General features: G+C 39.6%; 2 protein-coding genes across 8 annotated transcripts in view; one reads left to right on the top strand and one right to left on the bottom strand.

The window, feature by feature from the left end:
- map2 (microtubule-associated protein 2) overlaps positions 1-22,044 on the top strand; it is a 64,401-nt gene extending 42,357 nt beyond the window's left edge. For 2 of the 7 annotated variants that reach the window (XM_088414198.1, XM_088414197.1), the window contains exons 14-19: positions 649-956; positions 9,101-9,193; positions 9,619-9,700; positions 10,595-10,707; positions 11,432-11,645; positions 21,625-22,041. In XM_088414198.1, coding sequence (XP_088270324.1) covers positions 649-956; positions 9,101-9,193; positions 9,619-9,700; positions 10,595-10,707; positions 11,432-11,645; positions 21,625-21,683 — 869 coding nt within the window. In that variant the 3' untranslated portion in view covers positions 21,684-22,041. Of the gene's footprint in view, positions 1-648; positions 957-9,100; positions 9,194-9,618; positions 9,701-10,594; positions 10,708-11,431; positions 14,221-21,624 lie in introns of those variants that run through there. The other 5 variants (XM_088414202.1, XM_088414203.1, XM_088414200.1 and 2 more) reach the window with 5 other exon arrangements.
- myl1 (myosin, light chain 1, alkali; skeletal, fast) lies at positions 14,277-19,832 on the bottom strand. The gene is made up of 6 exons (XM_088414204.1): positions 19,604-19,832; positions 18,574-18,601; positions 17,243-17,386; positions 16,254-16,427; positions 15,316-15,393; positions 14,277-14,755 (listed from the first exon to the last, which is right to left on the bottom strand). The coding sequence occupies exons 1-6, from the start codon at positions 19,730-19,732 to the stop codon at positions 14,727-14,729; spliced, it is 582 nt and encodes a 193-aa protein (XP_088270330.1). The 5' UTR covers positions 19,733-19,832; the 3' UTR covers positions 14,277-14,726.
- Positions 22,045-23,571: the final 1,527 nt, after the last annotated feature.

The raw sequence follows: 23,571 nt of genomic DNA, 5'->3' as shown, positions 1-23,571 counted from the left end.
TATAATGAGGATAAGACGGAGGTATCTGTCTTAAAAATACTGCAGCGACCGCTGTATGGATGATTCTTATTTTTATTATTATTCTTTAAAGAAGATCAGATTTTTGGGTGCATAAACATGCATGAAAAGTCACCAAATTTTGCACAATTGTCGGGCCTGGTGTAAAAACTGTTATTTTGGAGTTGCCATAAACAATGCAAATAAAGTGGCTCTGCGGCGCCACCTAAAGTGGAGAAACAAAAGCCAGTCCCGAGAAGTTTGACCTAGAGCAACGAAGGCATGTTTTTAGGCATATGTAGGACCGTAAGACCTTCAAAAATGTCAGCGGAAGCCATATGCAAGGATTTATAGAACAAGAGTTATGTATTTTTTTATTGGTACTAAACACGGTAGACATTTCTTGATGCGCCATATATTCAATACGTTGTTTAAAATGAAATAAAAGAGATGGTGTTCAATGGAGAAAAAAAAAACAAAAAAATGTAAGATTTTGGCACAAGGTTATCCTACCAATCAGAATCTGATATTGGCCCATGCTTGCTCGCTACATCTGTTTCTGCAGTTCCATTTGTAAACAGGAAGTAGTCTCTCAGCAAGCTGCGCTAACACATTTGTGATGTCATAATAAGAGTCTATTTCTCCCCGCAGTCTCGGAGCCGATCCGCTCCCGCTCAGCCCGCAGCGGCCACTCGACGCCACGTACCCCCGGCTCAAGCGCCGTGACTCCCGGGACCCCTCCCAGCTGCTCGTCATCCTCGAGGACGCCCGGAACCCCTCGCTCCCTCAGCTTGATGTCCCAGGAGAGGAGGGTGGCCGTGACCCGCACGCCGCCCAAATCTCCCGCCACAACTCCCAAACAGCTGCGAGTCATTAACCAACCTCTACCGGACTTCAAGAAGGTCCGCTCCAAGGTCGGCTCCATAGATAATATCAAGTACCAGCCCAAAGGGGGACAGGTAGGAATCATCTCAGGTTTTTTTTCTTGTGTTTTTACAACTGTCGAAGCTATTTTAGCTCTCATGTAGGTTTTAGACATTTTGCTTCACTTTTGGCTTAGCTTTAGTTTGCCTCTTTCTTTCCTCTTTTCCAATCTTAGTATTTTCTGATCTATTGTTTAAAAAAAAGGTACTTTAGTTACATGACTAAAATTACTTAACACTTGTGCAGTATTTTGATCTTTTTTTTGGGTCCTTTTCTTCCACATCCTTCTGGCAGGATTTTAGCATAGGGATGGCACACACCTGCTCATGCAGGGCTATCAAACATATTAAGGCCCGTGGGCCGGTTCTCACCCACAAACAGATTAATTTATAGTTTAAAGTATAAGAATGACCTGAAAAATGGGGCGGCTCGGTGGAGTAGTAGTTAGTACATCCGCCTCACAGTTCAAATCTACCTGTGTCTGGCCTTCCTTTGTGGAGTTTGCATGTTCTCCCCATGCCTGTGTGGGTTATTTACATGCGTTTTTAAACTGAAAATGTTTATTTTGGCAGTTGAAAGTTTTGGTGGATCATTTTTTTATTTCATAAAAATATGAACTCTGTTTAAAAATCCCTCGTTATTGTAAAATTGTAAACTCGAGAATTCACAGGGATTAAAATAGTTTGCATTAAAGCGCATAAAGGTGCTGGATGGTGTCTATGACAGGAAGACCTAAATATTTTTAGGCACTCGGCGTGCTGTCTATGACATTCATTTATTGTAGTGTATGGAATACAGTAATCAGCAGTTTTCAGGTTGCTGTATGCTTATGTATCTTTAAATAGAGTTGTTTTTTTTTTAAGTGAGGTACCCCTTGTGAAATATTTTTTTCAGCCAAGTCCTAACTCGTCAGCCACTTGAGGTGCCTACACACATTTGCGAACCACTGCTTTAATACATTTTTCAATACCTATGTTCACAAGCTGCTTCCAACATCAGTAAAAACCTGTGTCATATATTGTTGTCGGTGCGTATAAACAAAAGAGCGAACCTCAGCATTTCACGCGCCATTTTGACAAGCACAGTTTTTGACAACGGTCTCAGCGAAGTGCTTGTTTGGAGGACAAAGTCAGTGCTGCATCAAAACGGCTTGAATGAACACATTGTCCGCAGTCATCAACTCTTGCAAAATCTTCCTTGATGACCCGATTAAGAGCGCTGCCTTGTGTTGATGACTTTTCTTTGCTACATGCCACCGTGCACAGCCAGCTTGTCCTTGAGATGCTGGAATCTCAAATTTTAGGCGCACGTATCCCGCGACTTCACATTTTTGCTCCTTTTCAAGGATATTACAAAGCAAGAAAGAGGGACACGACGCATTCCACGATCCTTATTTATCCTCTTTAGTATAAAACGAATTATTTGTTCGACCTCTAGTCTGGATGTAAATGTTTCTGTTATAAGATTCCATTTTTTATTCATTCAACCCCCAAAATCTCATGATTCTACATTTTTTAAGAATCAGACATTCAATCCCATGTACTGGGTACGTATTTCTTTTTCAAATGTATTCAATTGTTTGGCTAATTGTATGGCTGGTACAAAATTTCTTAAGTTCTACATTAATTATTTACCAAAATAGGTAATTAAGTTACGAGGCATTTAAGTACTCATCAATTAATCTACTAAAATAATTGATTACTTTTAAGATATCTTACTATATAATTAAGTACTAAGTAATGGATATGTTTTGTTATTGAATATCTAAAGTAATCAATTACTTTAGTTTTTAATTACCTAAAGTACTTGCTCGCTTTAGTACTCAAGCACATAAAGTAATTGATTACTTTAGTACATATAATACATGTAAAGTTTATATGTGTGTGCATCAGTCATTCTATCCCATATATATATATATATATATATATATATATATATATATATATATATATATATATATATATATATATATATATATATATATATACACACACACACGCGCATACACACAGAAAGTACCTGGGATAGAATATCTGAACTTAAAAAGACAAGGAAAAAATATCTCTTTTGGATTGAATGAGTGAACCCTTTAACATCCCCACAAGACAAAAACGGTGTGAAAACAGGTAGTTAAAGGGTTTTAAACAGCGAACCAAAAAACATCCTGCTCATTTATTGTAATGGTTATGGGAAGATATTCTTTAGCGGACTATTAAATGGACTAAAAAAATAATTTAAATGCTAATAAACCTTTATATATAGTCCTCTGCATAATTTAAAGGTTTCACCATCCTCCCCTTGACCCATAGTAACTCCCAGTAGTTTTGAAAGAGCTCCTTGTGACCCCCACGAGGCCTCGGCGGACCACTGACCTACCTGCCGCCTGTCATTGTCACCGTAGAAGCACAAGGAGCAAATAATGTACGGCGAGGCCAAAGCCGAGGCCTCGTCATGGATCTGGAAGTCAGTGCTCCGCGTCATCTCCTTGACGCTGTGTCTGTCAGGAGCTGACAGTATGACCTGGACTCAAGGCCTGCTGGTACACCGCAACACATACATTAGAAATGAATAGCATGCTGGTACGATTAAAGTTGTTTCATATGAATGAATATATACATAACTTGTAAAATTTGAAGTGACTTGGGCTGCATTTTAATAAGGAGCAATGAGAGCCAATACAAGCGCTGAATACAAAGTTCTCTGTATTCATGCCATTCATTCTGTGGTGGTGTGGAACTTCACTGCAAAATGCTGAGAGATCGTCAGCATTTTTAATCGGTGAATGGGTTTCACAATACTCGGAACGTACAATTGAAAACTAGTACACTAATGTACAATAATACTCAACAGGTGTTGGCTCAAGTGTAAAGCTTGTAAACGCCCACTTCCTTACCAGTGTAATATTTACTAAAAAGTTCCTAACCAATAAAATCATAGTACATGTCTATATAACTTTCAAATAACAACTTCAGATTCATCGTTCATTTTTAATACTGTCCAAAACAATACAAGCAGAATATCACTGTTATGGCGAATATAAAGTGCACGTAATTTAGATTGTAAAACTGTAAAGAAAAGCAAATGCACCAAACAAAGATGGTCAGTGTCTCTCCGACAGTGACTACTCGCAACAGAAGCCACGTGGTTCTTCCTCATTACAAAATGTAATATCAAGAGCGGCCAGAGGTGGTGCCAAAAAACAACGATCGAACTAAAGAAAGCACAAACGAATGCAACTGTTAAAGGGTAAACTAAATCTGTTCGAAACATAATTTTTTCGGGTGCAGCCCATGCACCGAATAGTGGACTGGGAGACTTGGGGACCTCTATTTTAAATAATCTGGCTGTCCGAATTAAAACCTGTTTGCGGGCCAGAGCCGGCCCGCTGGCCATAGGTTTGGCACCCCTACCAAGTGGTATGCATTTTTTGCCCTTTCTCAAGGTCTTGACTCTCTCCTGTATTTGATTTCCTAGTTCTTTATACATTTGTTGATAGATGTTTCAGATATATTTATGTTATTCATCTATTTATGTGATAGGTGCAAAAACAGTTCCAAGCCACTGTAAAAGCCAAGCAAAATCATAAACCTTTTCAAATCGCATCACTTAGTTTTGTAGATATTGCCTGGAATTTTCCATTCAGCTCTTGTTTTGGATCTCATTAGATTGTTTCATTACAACTAATGACATTTTCAGTGACTGGATGTTGTAATTATACTTGCTAAAACCTAATAGTATCCATAAAATCAGGTCGCTGCCTATATGCAATGATAGACCAGAGTAATTAAGGAAAACTGTTGGAGACAACAACAAGGCGGCTTTTAATTAGCGGTTATATTTTCCTTGGCACTCACAAAATGTTGAGTTAAAAATACACGCAACTAATCAAAAGGCTGCCAATGTATCCCGAGGTGATACGAAGCATTGAGGAGCCGGTATGATGCGGATCTTATATAAGGAGGAAATAGCAGCAGCAGCAGCAATGAAAAAAAAATCATGGCGTGAAGGCAACCTTTTCTGTTTGTCTTTTGTCTGGTCCAGTTAGATTCATATATGCGCCACTTCTGACGCCTAAAATTTTTTATCTAATGCGCATTTTGTTTTGATTTACCCGTCAGCCTGCAGCTTGTATAAGCTGAGGTTATTACAGCATTATTTTCAATAAAAGAAGCGAGCAGACTCAACCAACGTCCGAGTCCATCCTGATTCACACAGTAATTTTACAAAACAGAGAGGATCATATAAAAGCTACCATGCCTCCACCTGATTTAATGAAGAGTGGCAACAATTAGAACGACGGAAAGGTATTCCCTTTGACTCGTTTATTAATTGCGGTCTTTTGGCATATACAATCATAAACTTGGTCAGACACGGATGCTGCATGTCAGGTAATTATGGCAAAATTAATGCAAGCCGCTTCACAAGGAAAAGAAAAACAACTGCTTCAAGCGCATTCCCCATTCTTTTAATGTAATGTAATATCAGAGATATTTTTCCAATTTTTCAGAATTTTTCAGTACTTTCCACAGATTTAATTTCTTATTGAAAAGCTTGACTGACCTATGTGATCATTTTGTTGACATTCCCTTTAGCACAGCTCCGTCAAGTGGATGCATGACATAACCCCAGCCACTACTGTAGCTTCTATACTATATGCCTTATAATGTGATGCACCTTATATATGAAAACGGTTTTAAAATAGACCATTCATCTAAGGTGCACTTTATAATCCGGTTGGCCTCATAGTGCGGACAATACGATAAATCAATTTGAAGTGGGCTGGTAGTGAATGAATTAATAACAGGCAAATGGAGACACTGGAGAGACTTCACACATTTCTTTCAAAAGTCATTTCGTACGAGTGACAAAAGAAGAGTCTACAGTACAGTTTTTGACATCATCAATGAACTCCTAATGGAGTTAGGAGTTTTCATTCCTGTCATTGTTTTTTTTTCTCCTTAGAATCATATTCTAAACAAGAAGCTGGACTTCAGGTACATACAATCAAAGTGCAGCTCCAAGGATAATGTGAAGCAACCTCCCAATGGAGGCAATGTATGTAGCCCTTATTGTTTAACATCCCTGTCAAGCTTCCCAGGAGCCCATGAGGCTCCCCATAGATCCCAGTTATGTATCTTTCACTGTGCTACATTCCTGACTAGCTTAAATGTGAAGTGTGTTTTTTTTTTTTTTTTTCTGTGTGTTTCTTATGTTTTTTTATCTTGCCTAGTAGAGCAGTTGTTCTCAAAGTGAGGTTCACGGATCCCCGGACCTCCGTGGCCTGACTGCAGGGGGTCCGTGAAATAATCGGGGTGTTTTGTAGCTGAGGTTGTTACGTCATCATTTTCATTAAAAGAAGCAAGCAGAATGAACCAACGTTCGAGTCCATCCTTGTTCACACACAGGAACTAAAACAGAGAGGCTCATGTAAACGTTTTTATGTCCCCATCTGGTTCAATTGAGGGCGTCCGTGGCCTGACTGCAGGGGGTCCGTGAAATAATTTGGGTGTTTTGTAGCTGAGGTTGTTACGTCATCATTTTCATTAAAAGAAGCGAGCAGAATGAACCAATGTTCGAGTCCATCCTTGTTCACACACAGGAACTAAAACAGAGTGGATAAGGTAAAAGTTTTTATGTCTCCATCTGGTTCAATTGAGGGCGCACTGGTTAGAGAACACAGAAAGGTATTCCATTTGACTTGTTTATTAAATGCTATCTTTTGGCATATACGCACAATCATGAACTTGGTGGAACACAGAGAGTGTGCTACTTCTGATATTTATGGCAAAATGAACTCGTACTGTGTTGCCAGGAAAAGGAAAAACAACTGCTTGGAGTGCATTCAATATTACACTGGTGCTGCACTCAACACCACTCATAAGGTGGGAAATCTGAAACACACTTAACTTTATTCTCAACAAATATAGAATTTTAGGATATGAACACAAGAAAATATGAAGGATTTAGGAAGGTGGGATTTATTTTGCTAGATGTTTTTTACTTTGTTGCAAAACTGTTGGTTCTTTTACAAGGTACAAACAAATATAGAACAAACAAACCAAATTCAGAACAGCTGCATGTTGACTCAAGTTTTTTTTTAAACTGTGAGGCTAGTTAGGATCTAATCTGCTACTAAAGTTATAAAATCATACCTAAATACCTAAGATAAACAATTCCTTTAGTACTTAGATGGCTAGAATAATCAATTACTTTATTACTCATTGTTTTAGTACTTAGCTCCCTAAAGTAATTAGGTACTCTGGTTACCTAAAGTAATCGATTACCTTGGTTCCATCCATTACTTTAGCATGAAATTATCTAATCTATGACTTGAAAAATAGCATTTTAGGCTCTTCTTGAGCCAAACGTCTACCCAAAAAAGAAATATGAGTACTTGGGATAAAAGGACATTAAAAAGAAAAAGACACATACAGTAAAAGTGTCTTTGGGATTGAATGAGTTAAGGAGACACCTGCGATGTTGAGAAGAATATCACTGACTTAACACTTAACTGGCGTAACACAGAATACTGTGACCAAACATTTTTTGCTATGTTTTGGGATGTTACACCTATTAGGAATATTTGGGTCGTTCAATTATTGAAATGGTTGTAATATTGCTCTTGCAACCCTCCTCCACCCTAACTGTTATTTCTATCAATGTGGCTGCTTTGCTTTTCCCCTGCTGGCTGAAATCAATGGTTTTTGTTGTGTACCAACCCTTCTGCCTGCATTTCACTCCTGCTTTTTCTCTCTTGCAGCTACAAGTCTTAAAACACTGCAGCGTACTAACATTTTAACATCCTTGCTAGTGGAATGAATAGATGTGGGCCGTGTTTTGTACGAGTGTGTGCTTGTGTCATTTTAAATGTGCAAACCAACAGGAGGGTGTGTTCATTTACCATTAGATTTGGGGGTGCCCATTTTTTTTCTTCAAGGGCCAGATAAAAACAAAAACATTGACTATAACATTATTTGAATTGACTACCAGATTAAATTACTACCTGATGTATTGCAATAACAGTCCCACACTCAGGCCTAATGTGGACTCTGAAGCAGTCTAACAGCCTGTTAATACTCGCTCCTGTTCAGCCGCAAATTATGTTTTTCTCAAAACTAAACCACTGCTCCACCGGTGGACATTATATAAGGGTATTTTGGCAACAAATCTTCACATCTCTTACAGGGAGTGGTGCCCTTGTGGCTGTGAGTGAGAGAGTTGCGCAGAGACGTACATGTGGGGGAGGCAGTGGGGTGTGAGCGGATGCATGAGGGAATGACGACAACAACCTGTCTGTTTAAGAAATCTTGCATTGTGGGGAATGGATGGCGGGTCGGAGCTTTGGGGAGGGTTAGCGGCCGCTCACTTGTACACAGGAGTGTCATGCTCATTTAAACATGGAGTGCGGCGTTTAATCTATTCCCAATTGGGTCGGACCACTTTATCTAACTTTAAAACAAGAACTTCAAATGTATTTTTTTTTAAATACTGTCCAAAATTAAACAAAAACAACATTACTACTATTAATCATAATATATTAACATTACTATTAATCATAAAGCATTTCAAGTTTTTCATTCATTAAAAAAAAGAAAAAAAATCCAGCTCATTTTTATACTTGTAAATAATCTCGCGGGCCGGAATAAACCCATTTGCGGACCAGAACCAGCCCACTGGTTGTGTATTTGACACCACTGACATACAATGTCCGCAGGGGGACAAATTCCCTTATCGAAGGGGGTTTACTGGTACCCATTAACCGCAACAAGCGAAACAAGCAAAAGAAGCAAACATGAGAACACTGCATTTGCTATTATTGTATGCAACTCAAACATAATGTGCAGTCTGAAAAATAACAGTGACTCCTCTTAGGTACAGGAAGAAACCAAACTGGCGAAATAATGAATTGAAAACTGGCAAAATAATGAATTGAAAATGTATTCCAGGTAAAATCAAAATGGTAAATGTTGCAAATACCTGTCAAGAGCATTTCTTCAAAACAAATGTTGAATGAAAAGTTTAATATAACTGAGTCGTAATTTCACTAAAGCATAATTTCTCCCTTTTTCTTCTCACTTTGTTTTACTATTATTGTTGTTATTATTGTTATTATTGTTGAGCTTATATATACATTCTCGGAAGCCAAATTCCCAGCTCATTCCTCACCTCCATCCTGCAGGTCCTCATCCCCAGTGTTAAGCTGGACTATAGCCATGTTCAGTCTAGGTGTGGGTCCTTGGACAGGAGGGGCTACTCAGCAGGAGGTGGCAATGTGAGTCTTGTGTTGCAAAAAGTCATCGTCTTTGCGTTTTTGTGCTGTGTTTTGGCTGTCACTTTCCCCTCGTGGTTCTGCCGTGTCCGCTAGCTGCTCTTTGCAAATCAACGCCTGGTAATGATCGTTGCTCCATTGCCTTTAAACAGTCATTTTGCCAAGCTGCCCTTCTTTTGGTGATGGCAGCAGTTGGTTGCCATGGTAACAGCTGTCAACGCTTTGCGTACTCAAAGCTAAATTAAGTATCGTGTGGGTTAACAACACTTGTGATGTGACACGTTGTTAGATCAGATTAACCTTGCCCTACACAACACTTTTGGACTATTGTTGTTTTTTTGTTTTTATTTTATGAGTCATATAACGTTTTCAAATGTTTCAACAAGCCCTGTGACCTGACAGCCTCTTCTGCCGCCTCTATTTTGCAGATACAGATACAGAACAGGAAGATTGACCTCAGTCACGTGACCTCAAAGTGCGGCTCGTTAGACAACATTCACCATCGCCCTGGTAATAGCCTTCGCCACATGACACTGAACTCCAAGTGGTGTTTGACATGAGTCTTTTCATCATCGTTTGATGATAAATGTGGCAAATTTACCAGTCAAATTCAAATTTCAGTCGATCAAGTGCACTAACTAATTATTTCAGGATATTATGCAAACTGTTTTTCTTAAGCAGCCAAAAAATAAGCGCAATGCAACTCAAGTTTCTCTGTCCACGCCGACAGATTCATGTTCTGCAGCGCCCTCTGCTGGTGTTGTCTTTGAATCTGTATTTGTTAGTTGCAACGAGGGCTGCGTATTGTGTCTTGAAAGTGTCTCACGATGTACTGTATTGAAATACATATTGCGATATATTGGGCAATGTAAAAAAATCAAAACACAAAATCATGGCATATATCAACAATGACTGAATAAAAAACTGAAGTAAATCATTAGAAATGACAAATTTTACTTTTTGCTCTTCAATCGTCAGCGACACAGATCTGTGACGCCAATCGCAAAATACGACAAAAACCAAGGAGAAATCTATTGTTACCTCGAAATAGGGTAGCATTTAATTTGTGTGTTTTTGAAACGCTTGGAATTATTTACATGTAAAACACAATTCATAATATGACCAAAAAAAAAAAAAAATCATGATACGAAAGCCACTCCAGCAGATAGATTGAATAAAACAAAATATTACATAAAAAAGGCGTCAAAACTGATGCGCAATGTATTGGAAACTGAAAGTTGTATTGTGATATATTGTGTCACTTCGTATCTGATAATATCGCCCAGCATTAGTTGCAAATAAATGCCACCATGCATTCCAAAATGTTGATGAAACAAACAAAGCAACAACAACAACAACAACAAACAAGCCGACTCATTTTCAAAGCGTGTGTTTGATATTCAGGTGGTGGTAACGTTCGTATTGAGAGTGTGAAGTTGGACTTTAAAGACAAAGCCCAGGCCAAGGTTGGATCCTTGGATAATGCTCACCACACTCCAGGGGGAGGTCGCGTTACAGTAAGTAGTAGTTGCATTCAAAAATATATATATAATAATAATAATAATAACATGCACTCATGCTTCTATCAGGCCGTGCTTAAAAAAATAATTTCCAATATAACACGGTCGGTTTATAGAGAGAAAAACCGCATACTGGACTCTTCATTAGATACATCGGCACAAGTAAATTCAGCAATTACGGAGACAATCTCTCGAACTACTTCTTGTCCGTGTTAAGCATGGTACACACTGGGACACCGGTACACAATGGGTAAACAAACAAAATCAAACACAATCCCCAACCAATCACTAGTTTTTTTAAGGAAAAAAAAACAAAAAACTTTTTTCTTCCCAATCCCTCTTTTGAAGACTTTTTACCAAAATAAATTCTTTTAAACTCTTGATTGGCATTGATCCAACAGTCTTTTTCATCAAGAGGTATTGTCTCCACATTCTTCGGAAAGCACTTTCCATAAATCATTTTTGTTTTTCATTTCTAATTGAAAATTTTCACTGACTTATCTGATAGATCCCTTTAGCGCAGCTCCATCTAGTGAACGCATAACGCAACCCCAGCCTTTATAGTGGTTGAATTCCATGCGCTTTATAATACAATATGAAAGCAATTTTACTATTGGCCATTCGTTGAAGGTGCGCCTTATAATCCGGCGCGCTTTATTGTGCAGGAAATACGGTACGTTTGAAGAAACTAATCAGTCCCTTCCATGTGACGGCTCGCTAGATCGAGAGCCACAGGTTGACGTTCCGCGACCACGCCAAGGCCCGAGTGGACCACGGGGCGGAGATCATGGTGCGGTCACCGGGCCGGTCCCGTTCCATGTCGCCCCACCGCCACCGGGACAGCCACCTGTCGTCGTCCGGCAGCCTCAACATGTTGGATTCGCCGCAGTTAGCCACCTTAGCCGAGGACGTCAGCGCCGCTCTGGCTAAGCAGGGTTTGTGAACTCTCGTCGGGGATGCTCATACGCTCCACCTGTCGGCTGTTCACCACTCGCCCGCTCGCTCGCCGCCGCCGCCGCCGCCGCCGGGAGGTCCTCTCAGGGTGATCACAACTTTGCTTGGCATCTCCAAGACCCACCTGGAAGGACCCCCGAACTTTGATCCTCTTTATATCTGTCTATTTTCATCCCTGACATCTTCTGTTTCCTTGGCCTATCCTTTTGAATGATGTTGCATAGAATAGTTCACCTGTAGTGCTAACCTGTACATATAATTTGGGGGAGGGAGGGAGGGGCGGAGGAGCCTCATATTGGCCTTATTGATCTTGGGTGGACATTTTAAAAAAGCACTAGCTTTTATTTACTCGTGGCCATGTTCTATATGTGGAAGTAATGTGGCCAGCACATCATCGCTGCACGTGTTGTTCCTGCTAACGTGCATGGACGGCAGACCCCTTAACTCATTCAATCCCAAAGACGTGTTTTTACGTTTTTTTTTTTTTTAAGAGCGTAGACATTCAATCCCAGACACTTATGGTTTTCTTTTTTTTTCGAATGTTTGGCTAAAGAAGTCTTAAAATGGCTGGTAGTAATTTATATTTCACTTTGGGTAATTAAATACTAAATTAATCAACTACTTTGGGTATTTAAGACCTGAAGTAACAATTACTTTAGGTCTTAAAGGAGTGAAGTTATTGATTACTTTCGGTAAAAATCATAATTCACTGAAGTGATTATTTCAGATCTTCAATTTTATATCATTGTTTTTTAAATGTTATTGACTATAATTTGTCATTACATGTATTAAAGGTCATATACTATAAATTGTTATGTTTGAAATTATACATACACAATTAAATAATAATGCTTCTAAAATAATATGTATACAAAAAAATAGAAATAGAACAACTATAAATTGAAAAAAAGAAATAACGAGATGTCTTCGATCTTAAAAAAATGTGAAAATATGTCTCTTGGATTGAATATGTTAATAAGCCGAGTACCCTTACTGCTAGTCACTTTTTTTCCTCCTAATATATATATATATCCACACAAATATCAATATATATTTAGAAACGAAAATAAAAGTACAGGTTCTCAACTGTCTACATTTCCAAGGAAGCAACAACATGACGATGAATACACCTGTTTTATTGCAAAAGCAAATCGATGCTCAGACTAAAAGAGGCTATTTTGTCATTCGGAAAGGGATTTTACTGGGTCGTTTCCTCGTTCGTTGGCGAAGAAAAGAATGCGTTCATGTTCTGTAGTTCTTAGTTCATTTCCATGTATTTATTGGTGTCGGACAGTGCTGCTGTTGTGCTGCTGAGCAACACAAGGACTGCCGTCGGAAAGTTTCCTGTGGTGGTACGATGACATTTATGGATTCCGTTTGTGTGTGCGGATCTCAAGATGTTTTACAACAAATGTATTGGACTGTTTTATTGCAGTATGTGCAAAGCTTTTAACCCCTGGGGGAAATTTGGACCCGACTCGGGCTTTTAGATGTTTTTGTTGCGTGGTATCAAAGGAAAAGCATACCAAAACTAAAGAAAGGAAACACTAGGAGGCTAAAATATTGCATAGCTTGTCAAAACATGTCGATTTTCATTATACCATCCTGCCGTCCCCTCTAAATGCTTGCAAACGGGAGGTTGAGAGGTACACCGTGTAGATGTGAAATTTAGCCCATGTCGGGCTCTCTTACTGCCAAAAAAAAAGGAAATATTATCATTATTGGTCATATTGAAAAGCCTAAGGTTTATCATGCATTTCTCCCAATTTTTGCATCAATCCTTTCAATGGCAACTCACAAACAGGGTGCAATAGATTTTTTTGTGTTGAGACCCCAAAAGTACTGGGGGTGCTAGCGGACATTTGCAAGCCTTTCATTGACTTCACTGTGTGGCTTAGCCTGACTCCCATATTGCAAAGTTCTTGCTATGCATTGTGGGAACTGTAGTTGACAATAGCCTTCGATCCAAGCACTAAAATTTGCAGGAAAGTTTTTATTTTGCTGCAGAGAAGCGTTTTATTTCTTGCAACGCATATCATTATATCTGCATATTCCTGGCTGTGAAATGTGCAGCATTGAATAGTTGTTAGCATTTTTTACATGACATTATACGTATGTATGGATAGGGATAATGCCACTGAATATTTTGAGGGCTTGAAAGTAAAATTATATTGATGTTTGACGAAGTTATGACCCCTTCAAAGTCAGCCCAAGTTGGGTGATGATAAAGACAGATGAGTGAAAAATCCCTGGACACCCAGGGGTTAAAAGGTGAATCATTCGACAAAGCGATTCATCCTATCGAGGGGGAAAAAAGATGGAGTGCTCTCGTTTTTCAGAGGAAGTGTGTTTGATCCTGACTCTTACCTGTTTGTTTGCTTCTGTGTTTTTCAGCATTGCCCATCTGTGTAAAAGCCTACTCACCCCACCCCGCAGAAACTGTAATGTATTTAAACGGTCAAGTAGATGTATGCAGTTTTATTTTTTCCTGCTCCCGCTGATATGACCCCAATGACGGTAATTCATTAAAATAAATGAAAAAAAAATGAAAAAAAAGCAAGAGAATGCAGTCCTTCTTTTGAGATACGCACAAAGTGTGGGAGATCAGGAAATAAAATGGGAACTTGTGAAAAGTTTATTGTGAAATGGCAGAGGAGAGTACAATAAGTTAAGACTCAGGGACGGGTCAGATGAGGAGGGATTCGACCTCGCTAGCCAGTCCTGCCAACCAATAAGTGACAAGAGGGGATGGTCCTCATTTGCCCACCACCCCCCCCTGCACTGAAAAACCTAGGGACACCTCCAGTCAGGCGGAGGGATTTCAGGGGATGGAAATTTAGGAGTGCGTCCTGAAACGAAGAAGCCTAAAGAGCACCAGTTGGAGACGAGGAAAAGAAAAAATAATCATAATAAACAATAGAAGGATTTGAAAATAGCATCTCATAGTCCTTTGTTTGCCCTGCTTCCTCAAGGTGGATCAGGAAGCAGCGAGTGAATGTCTCGACACCATGGGGTCTGCACATACTCGATGCTCACCGCCGCCGCGGTGCTTGGGGGCGTCCTTACACTGACATGATGTGCTTGACAAAGGCTGCGTGTGGACATCAGGTCAGGACACAGGGGACACAGAAGAAGGCAAATTGGTCAACGTTCAATGAAGCTTTGGATTTGAAGCCAATGTTTTACTGCTTACCGTATTTTCCGCACTATAAGGCGCCCCTAAAAGCATTCAATATTCTCCAAAGCTGACAGTGCGCCTTATCAAATGTGCTTTATACGTACAGTGCATACACTGCGAGTTTTCATTTTCAACAACACATTATCATGACCCGCATTCAAATAGATTGCCAAAGTGGGCCTTAGTGTTTGTCAAAAATAGTCTATATTTGTAGTTCTATAAAAGTATATGAAATATTACTGCAAACCACTGCAATACAATGCACATTCTGAAGAATAACCGAAAAGGACGATATTATTCTATAGAAATATAACGCATATAAACCCTAAGTAAGACTTATACATGTTTAAAAGGAAACCACTGTTAAATGCAAAAGTATGGTTAAATACAAATGAACTGTACTTAAGCAGTGCTATTGAGTCTTTTGCGAGTCGTTCACATTTCGAGAATAACGGCATAGTCACATGTCTCACCCTCATAGTTGATGCAGCCGTTCTCATCCTCCTGACCTGCCATGAGGGCGTCGATCTCAGTCTCATTCATTTTCTCTCCTGCAAGGGGAGCCAAAAGATTGACCATGTAAACAAGGCGCGCTCATTTAAACCAGGCCTGATAAATCCATTTTAGCTCAGGGGACACATGCAGGAAAATCAGTTATCAAGTCAAAAGTGATGGTATATATCTTAAAAACTATTAGTGTCAATCGTAGTTAGATATTTGCGATGTGTGCTGGCCTGGTCCCAATTCCAAGAGAATAGCTTCAGTCAAATGTAAATATATTATTGTAAAAAAAACAAAAACAAAAAACTCCCATTTGTTCATGATATACATATTTTGTGTGGAAAACACAGTAAGTTGAACTAAAACTACATAAATAAATAAAACAATTACAAATAATTAAATACACATATAAACGGAAACACAAATATCCTGAGTAAGAAACAATCCCCAATCAAAATATATGGTTGCACAACTTCTTTTTAAGGAGTCAAGTGAAGTGCAAAGAAAATTACACAGAATAAAACTGCTGCAGCGTCATGCCAATGGCATACATGGCAGAGGAAGTCACATCAAGTACGGAAGTGCTAACTGCTGAGCTGGTGATAAAGTCAATTTAAAAATAAGCACAGGACTGATTTTTAATGCTCCAGACGGCGATCCCTGCCCGTTGTGAATCTCTTCGAGGCGATCGAAGCCTTTTACCTGCGCTGAGCAGATGCATGACAAAGCTAAATGCTAATGCTAATGTGGACGATGGTTTACTTTTTCACTCTCTGTCTCCGAGGTGAGCAGCAAGCTGTTTGGCGCAAGAAACTGGTCACTTCCACTTGTAAATTGAGAGTCAAATCATCGCGGACGGTCTGTTTGACAGCCCCGATTTAAGGCATTTGGTTTTCAACATCTCGCTTACCCAGTGTTGAGAGGACGATACGCAGCTCAGCGCCCATCACTGTGCCGTTACCCTCCTTGTCGAACACGCGCAGACCCTCAACGTAGTCCTCGTAGCCGGCCTTGTTTGGGCTGTTGATGATGGTCTGGAGCATGGGCAGGAAACCCTCAAACGTAACTCTCTTGTTGGCCATGTCTGTGTACAATAAGGCCATCAATAGTTCTTACGTCGATGAAGATGCTGATTGAAGAACATCGTTGCAAAGTCATCGCAAATTGAGCTAAACTGTTGTTTGAATTTGCATTGACATCGTAACCGTGCCTTTGCTACCAAATTCAGAGGCACTGGCTTAAGAACGGAAAAAGATGGATGTTTTTTTACGTGGTTTTACTTGAAAAAATATGCTTAAAAAAACAAAACGAAACTGCATTCTATGCAAAGACAAGTTCAAACTAAGTTTTAGCTGCAAATCTTTGGCGTACATCAGTGTTCTCAAGTTACACGTTTTATGAGAAGTTTTATAAGAAAATATGCCTGTAATTATAAGTTAGATTTGTTCAACCCGTATTATACAGGAAAATAAGCAAAGAAAACTATCATGACAGTCTTTGACACTAAATATTGTTATTACTATTATCATTTTTTATTTGACAACTGTAATTTCAAGATTTTACTCTAGTAAATATGGAAGGAACGTTATAGTAATTATTTGTGATTCATTTGTAATTTAAATGTATACTTTTTTACGTATACTGTATATGTGTGTGTATTATCTATCTATCTATCTATCTATCTATCTATCTATCTATCTATCTATCTATCTATCTATCTATCTATCTATCTATCTATCTATCTATCTATCTATCTATCTATCTATCTATCTATCTATCTATCTATCTATCTATCTATCTATCTATCTATCTATCTATCTATCTATCTATCCATCTATTTTTTTTATTTCTTACTTTTCCCCTAGTGTAACACCAGATCTTAATGAATATGAATCTCACCCTCAGCGGAGGGGCTTCCCAGAAGTTTGTTGACGTCCTTATTGGTGGGGTTCTGTCCCAGAGCACGCATGATGTCTGCAATCTGGTTGTAGGCCACCTTGTTGTCACCCACCCTGTCGAACAGACCGAAGGCTTCCTTGTAGTCTGCGGGGGGGACATGACAGGTGTTAATATTATACATTTCAATTTGTTTTTACACATTATGAATTCGGCTCAATGTTCATGTTACTTTTTAATCGTTGCGCTATTCTATCTATTGCGGGATTTTCCTTCAAAATGTTGGATTCGATTATAGAAAGAATTGCAGTATCATCGCTTTACACGGAATTCTGTGCATGGTCACTAATTATTTCAGACGTCAATTATGCAACAATTAAATTTTTGAGCTTGCTAGAACTTGCATGACAGTGGCTGTGGGCTGCTCCTCAAGTGAAAACTCTATAGGTTGTGATATTATTGGCTGAACGCACTCGTGTTGGGCTCAGTCGCCCTTCGCACTATTTCTATTTCAGCTGTCTCTCTTGCTCTCAGCAAGGCTACGGGCTCTTTTAAAAGACCACCTTGGAATTGATAGCTGAGAATATGAGCCCCCTTCCTTTTAAAGGCAAGGCGAGCGTGCGTATGTGCTGACTCCAGCTCCATGTGGAGCGATGGGACGGGTCCGCTTCAACAGTGTCCCGCTAGAGTTGAAATCAACTCAACGTTTTAATTGGCTTTTTGTGTGATGTCTAGCTCATGTGAGCTACTATCTGTGTTTTTGTTGTTGTTATCATTGTTTTTTAACTTAACTTAATCTGATTTTACAATCAAAGTGTATGGCCTGCCAAAACAAATGGCCGATGCGGCCATCTGTCAAGCTTTTAGGTCACATGACCTTTGTCTTTAAGGAAGTCAATTCCCTGCATGGTGTGACATGGAGCTTACGTAATAGTTTCTGCTTAAGTGCGTCAATAAAGTTCTATATTTGTTATGTACTGTATATCCATAATAACGTGCTATGCTATTTCTGCACAAAATTCCCACTAAAATGATATGTAGTACATGCGGTAGCTCAAAAAACAGGATGTTACAGCAATTTGAATGTTGCCAAGTCCATATCCAATGTTTTAAAAAAAAATCACGTTTCAAGTTTTGGCACCTTTATCTTTTCACACACTTTTACTGCCGTTAAATGAAAATTGAGACTTCAAGCATTTTTTGCCGAAATCCCGAAAATTCCGATTTCCGCCGATTACGCAAAACTTTCTAAGCCTGTTTTTGTGAAAAACGCACCACATCTGAGATCCAAAAAGTGATTTTGCACTGTTGAAATGGAAACACAAGATTCATACCTTCCAATTGGTCTGCGCTGAATTCAATCTGGAGGTGAGTAAAAAGCAACAATGTGAGTGGGCATTCAGTCCTAAAATAAACGTCTCAAGAAGATTTACATCACAAGCCCAAAATCATCTAACAAGGCCCTTCTCCTAATCTCGACTAATAAATCAAGTCTAAAGTGGGATTATATTCGCCTCTTGGCCAAATTTAGCATCACGTGGTAGCTAGCACCCGATATGCGGGGAGGGGGTCCATCTTTAGCTACATCAAGATGTCCTCATTTGGTGTCTCCACACTGTGGCCATCACAACACTTGAGGGACAGGGGGCGTGGTCGAGGATGCGGGCCATGAGCTCGCCGTGGTTCTGAGAATTTGAACGCCACATATTCCAAGCATTGATTACAAACTTGCGTCGGATAACAGCAAACACTGTAAATGCATCCATCCTTCCATCTATTCTTTGCTTGTCTACTGCTCACCCTGTTTAGGGTCACAGCGAAAAGTGGCACAACCACAAGTGGATGCTACCCGAGCTGGCTGTTGACAAAAAGTGGAGCAGATATACACTCACGCATTCAGTCAATAAGTAGGACTCTAAACAACTGGAGTCAGCTACTACACTACCAGTTTCCAAACATTCCATTTGACTCGTTCGCTGCCATCCCAGTAAAAATGGATCTTTGACATTTATACACATCAATCTCAGGGAATATGTGTTTTGACCATTTAGTGTGATAACTATTGTTATATTACTTGTAATAGTTTTTAGTTAACGATTGTTAACGATTGTGCCAATTTTGAACTGTGGCATGTCACCATCTGGGTGAAATTTCAGCTCCCTTATCTCTCAGTTCAACGCTTCCCCTTTGATGTGAAATGCCTTTCACGTAAAGATCAAATTGTAATTGTGTCAAGTCAATCTCTCTTTATATTTTTATATATATATATATATATATATATATATATATATATATATATATATATATATATATATATATATATATATATATATATATATTCAAGACATCAAGTTTTGTTTTTACCTTGACGGCAGACAGGTCCACGGCAGGGGTTTTGGGAGCAGCTGCAGGTGCGGGTGCAGCTGCAGGTGCAGGTGCCGCTGCGGGTTCTGCCTTCTTGACGGGAGCCTTAGGGTCCTTCTTGGGTGCCATTTTTAGCTTTAAGTCAAACTAGCGTGCTCCTTCAGAGACAAACACTCCCGGGAAGGGGTGGCAGCACAAGGGGTGCAAAACAAAGTGGAGGAGACTCAAAGCAGGCAAACAGCCCTTTGGGTGTATATATATGAGGCTATTTTTCCTCCTGGATCCTCGCAAGGCCGACCTCGTGTGTGGATTGGTTCGCGCTTTGGATGGGTGTGTGTGTATGTGTGTGGCCCCTCTCTAAACATGGCATATTGGGCTGAAGGCCAAAACACGATCATTTGTCTCACGGCTTGAAAGACAAAAATGAAAACATTATCCTCCCCTTCCCAGCTATTTGTTAAATGATATTTTATCGGTTTTAGGCACAGTCTCTCTTAAAATAATTCAAACCCTGTTATGAATAACACTGATTGTGAAAACGTACAAACGCTTGGTAGAATATTCACGCGTCCTCCAAATTGTGTTAAACTACTTCAATTGTTCTTTTCTTGTTGTAAGCTTTTGTGATTACTATGAGGGTATCGTGATGTCCATTGGATTGTCCTTTATTGGAGCTATACTGTATAGGGCAGGGGTCACCGAAGTTTTTGAAACCGAGAGCTACTTCTTTGGTACCACGAGTAACACGAAGGGCTAGCTGTTTATCATATTACTGATTTCTCACAATAATTCAGAAACAGCTATAGTAAATATGTAACTCGAGTGTTATATGTAATGTATATGTCATATAAGCGTAATTGTCAGGAAAATTCTTTCCAAAATCACATTCTTCTGTCACTGTAAACTATTTGCGGAACAGGTCTGCAGGCTTCTCATGTGATACGCGGGGGCTACCCAGTGCCCACGGGCACCACCTTGGTGACCCCTGGTATACGGTAGGTTAAAAGGAAGTGACACAATTAGGGTACCGACAGGTCCATTTAAATGTATTAAAAATGACTGCAAACTGTATTTGCATCATACCTCCTGAAGCTAAACTTATATATACAGTATATATATATATATATATATATATATGTGTGTGTGTGTGCGTGTGTACATACTGTATATGCATATGGTAGATATAAAAAAGATTTTTTTGAGAATTTTTTGTTATGTTTGTTATTAGGTTTGGAATGTTTTTGTTATTAGGCCAAAGTAGCAGACAACAAATAGCACAATACTGACATGTCCTCCAAAATGAACTAAATGCATATTTGCGGTCATGGAGAATGTGTGCGAATGCATAGCCGTCTCCCCCTGGGAGGATGTGACGTACATGGGGGAAGCTTTCAGCTGTCAATGCCAGTTACTGGGGCAAGGCTAACTGCAAATTTTGGCCTCCTTAATTATTGTCTATATCTGTCACAGCGCCAGCGGTGCAGCCATGACCCCTCCCACAATCACACACACACACACACACACACACATTTGTAGTCGGTGACCCCATCTCCACTAAGGCAAGCCAGAGAAAGCTTCAGCCCCTCAGCTGTCATCTAGTCTCTCCCACTGGCACCCCGCTGCACCTTCTCAGATTTGGCGTCGCTTCACCTCCTCCCCCTATAGAAAGCGTGGCCCCCAGTCCATGCACCTGTGCCCTAGTCCATTCTCAACTCCACTATGGAATCCCAATAGAATCTTCAAAGTGCTTAAGCGGGCTTATTCAACATGCGCCTGCCATAAAGTTGACTCTAATTTTCAATCCGATGTGTATATTATTCCTGTGCTTTCGGTATGTCTCAATGTAAAGTCATGTACAAAAGTCAGCACCCACCAAAGTTGTCATTTCAAATGCTGTAGTACCCATAAATACCACTAAGCAGAAGGCAGACCTTGGCCAAGGGTTAACTGTCAACAAATGCCCAAATCGTTTGTGGAGTGTTTTACTTGTGTTGTTTGTGCATCTGTTTGTCCCTTCGCAGCGTACTTCCCGGTTGACGATGGAAACAGCTGGTCGTGCCATTATATTTCAGCGGGGTAAGACAGTTCCGCAAAAATCTTCTGTTGGGTTCAGGCAACCTAGAACATTTAATAACACACAACGAAGGAAGACGAGAGGCTTTTGATTCTTTTTGCTCGCAAGGAGAACGGACAGAGATGTTCTTCTGCAGTCACAGATCTCCAACCGCTCCGGGAAGCCATTTTGTCCGGCGCTTTCTATTCATTGATTAGAGTAGCCCGAGCTACAAAACGACACAACGCTCGACACGCGATAGTGGTGTATTTATGTGTGTGTGCTATACTTTCAGTTATCGGTTCATACAGTGGCTACCATGTTCTTCTTCAAGAACATAACAGCAATCTACAAATTGTTTTGGCTTGTGGTCAGGTCACTTTGTTTCCATTTTTCTTCAAACAAGGTTTTGCTGCAGAATAAATGCTTTCCAATACAATAAGAGTAAATATGGGATCTTATGTACATTTATTTTTACATCCACACATCCACACACACAAATTCACGAACTCTACTCTTATTACCGTAAATACCCATTTAAAAGACCCCCTCCCCCAAAATCAAATTATGGGTTTAAACAGTAACTTAAAAATTGATCTTTTTTTGAAAAAATATGTGTTGTATGTATGACACCGTTGTCATCCGGTGGTCACAGTGCTCAATTGGCTTAATACAGTGCTTCTCAAATATATTTTGCCGCCTCTAGAGAAGAGAAAACTTTTTGCGTCCCCACCATTCGACGCGCTAACTATATATAAAATAAATAAAATTAACTCTATCTTAACCATAGCATGAGGAAAAGGAAAAGCAACAGGATCAAGCGCCTTTAACGTTACACTGGCGAGGCGTTCACTGATCACTCACAGTGTGGGGAATCTGAAACACGCTTAACGCGCAACAAATTTATAACTTACGGATATGAACACAAGAAAATTAACAGAGAAAATACCAGAATTTCACCCCAAACTTAAGGGCACATTTTATACACAGATGCGTCTTATATTTTGGTAATTTCGGTACTTTGTACCCTCAAAACGATTGCTGTGAAAAATGTCTCTGAAATTAAGAGTCTAGTTGTGGCTGTTGCACCATACTACTACATTATCGCCCAAAAGACAGCTGGGATAGGCTCCACCCTTGACCCATGATCATGATAGGAGCTAAGAAAATGGATGGATGAGTGTGTACAATTAGCAAAATTCTAGTAGCTCGGACTGTTTCCTGCTAATGTTCTGTTTCCAGAATGGATTAATGTCATGCTGTAACCACGTCAAATGGTTTCTAAATTTGCTATGGTTTAATGTTACCAAGTCATTCTGAAGAACCATTAGCAAAGCATTTGTGATTTTCATCTCAGACTAAACATGTAACACTTGATATACTGGTAAACAGGATGCAGCTCTTGGGGTGGGGGTGGGGGGGGTCTGTAGGAGTTGTGACACACACCATCTTCAGATCCATTTCAAAAGTTCATCCACTGTACAGTATTTCATCAACAGCTACTTCAGAAATGGTAAAACACATATTTATGATTCAATTAATTTCATTAACAGCATAATGATATTGACTCCTTTGTGTAAAACCCCCCAAAATTAAGCACATACTATAAACTGAAGTCCATAAGACTTGGGATTTTTTTTTTCATCATTTTGCTTTGATAGGCCAAGTTACCATATTTTCTGCAGTATAAGGCATTATAAAGCATTATGAGGCGCGCATTCAATGAATGGCCTGTTTTAAGACTGTTTTCCTGTATAGGGGGGCACAGCATTATAAGGCGCATAGAATAGAAGCTACAGAAGTGGCTGGGCTTGCGTTATGCATCCACTATATGGAGCTGCGCTAAAGGGAATGTCAACAAAACATATAAATCAGTCAACCTTTATTAATAGAATATGAACCAGTGTTCTGACAA

The sequence above is a fragment of the Hippichthys cyanospilos genome, chromosome 5 (assembly GCF_059441005.1).
Source record: "Hippichthys cyanospilos isolate Australia breed blue-spotted pipefish chromosome 5, RoL_Hcya_1.0, whole genome shotgun sequence".
Lineage (NCBI taxonomy): Eukaryota > Metazoa > Chordata > Actinopteri > Syngnathiformes > Syngnathidae > Hippichthys > Hippichthys cyanospilos.
This window is presented reverse-complemented; position numbering and strand designations above follow the sequence as displayed.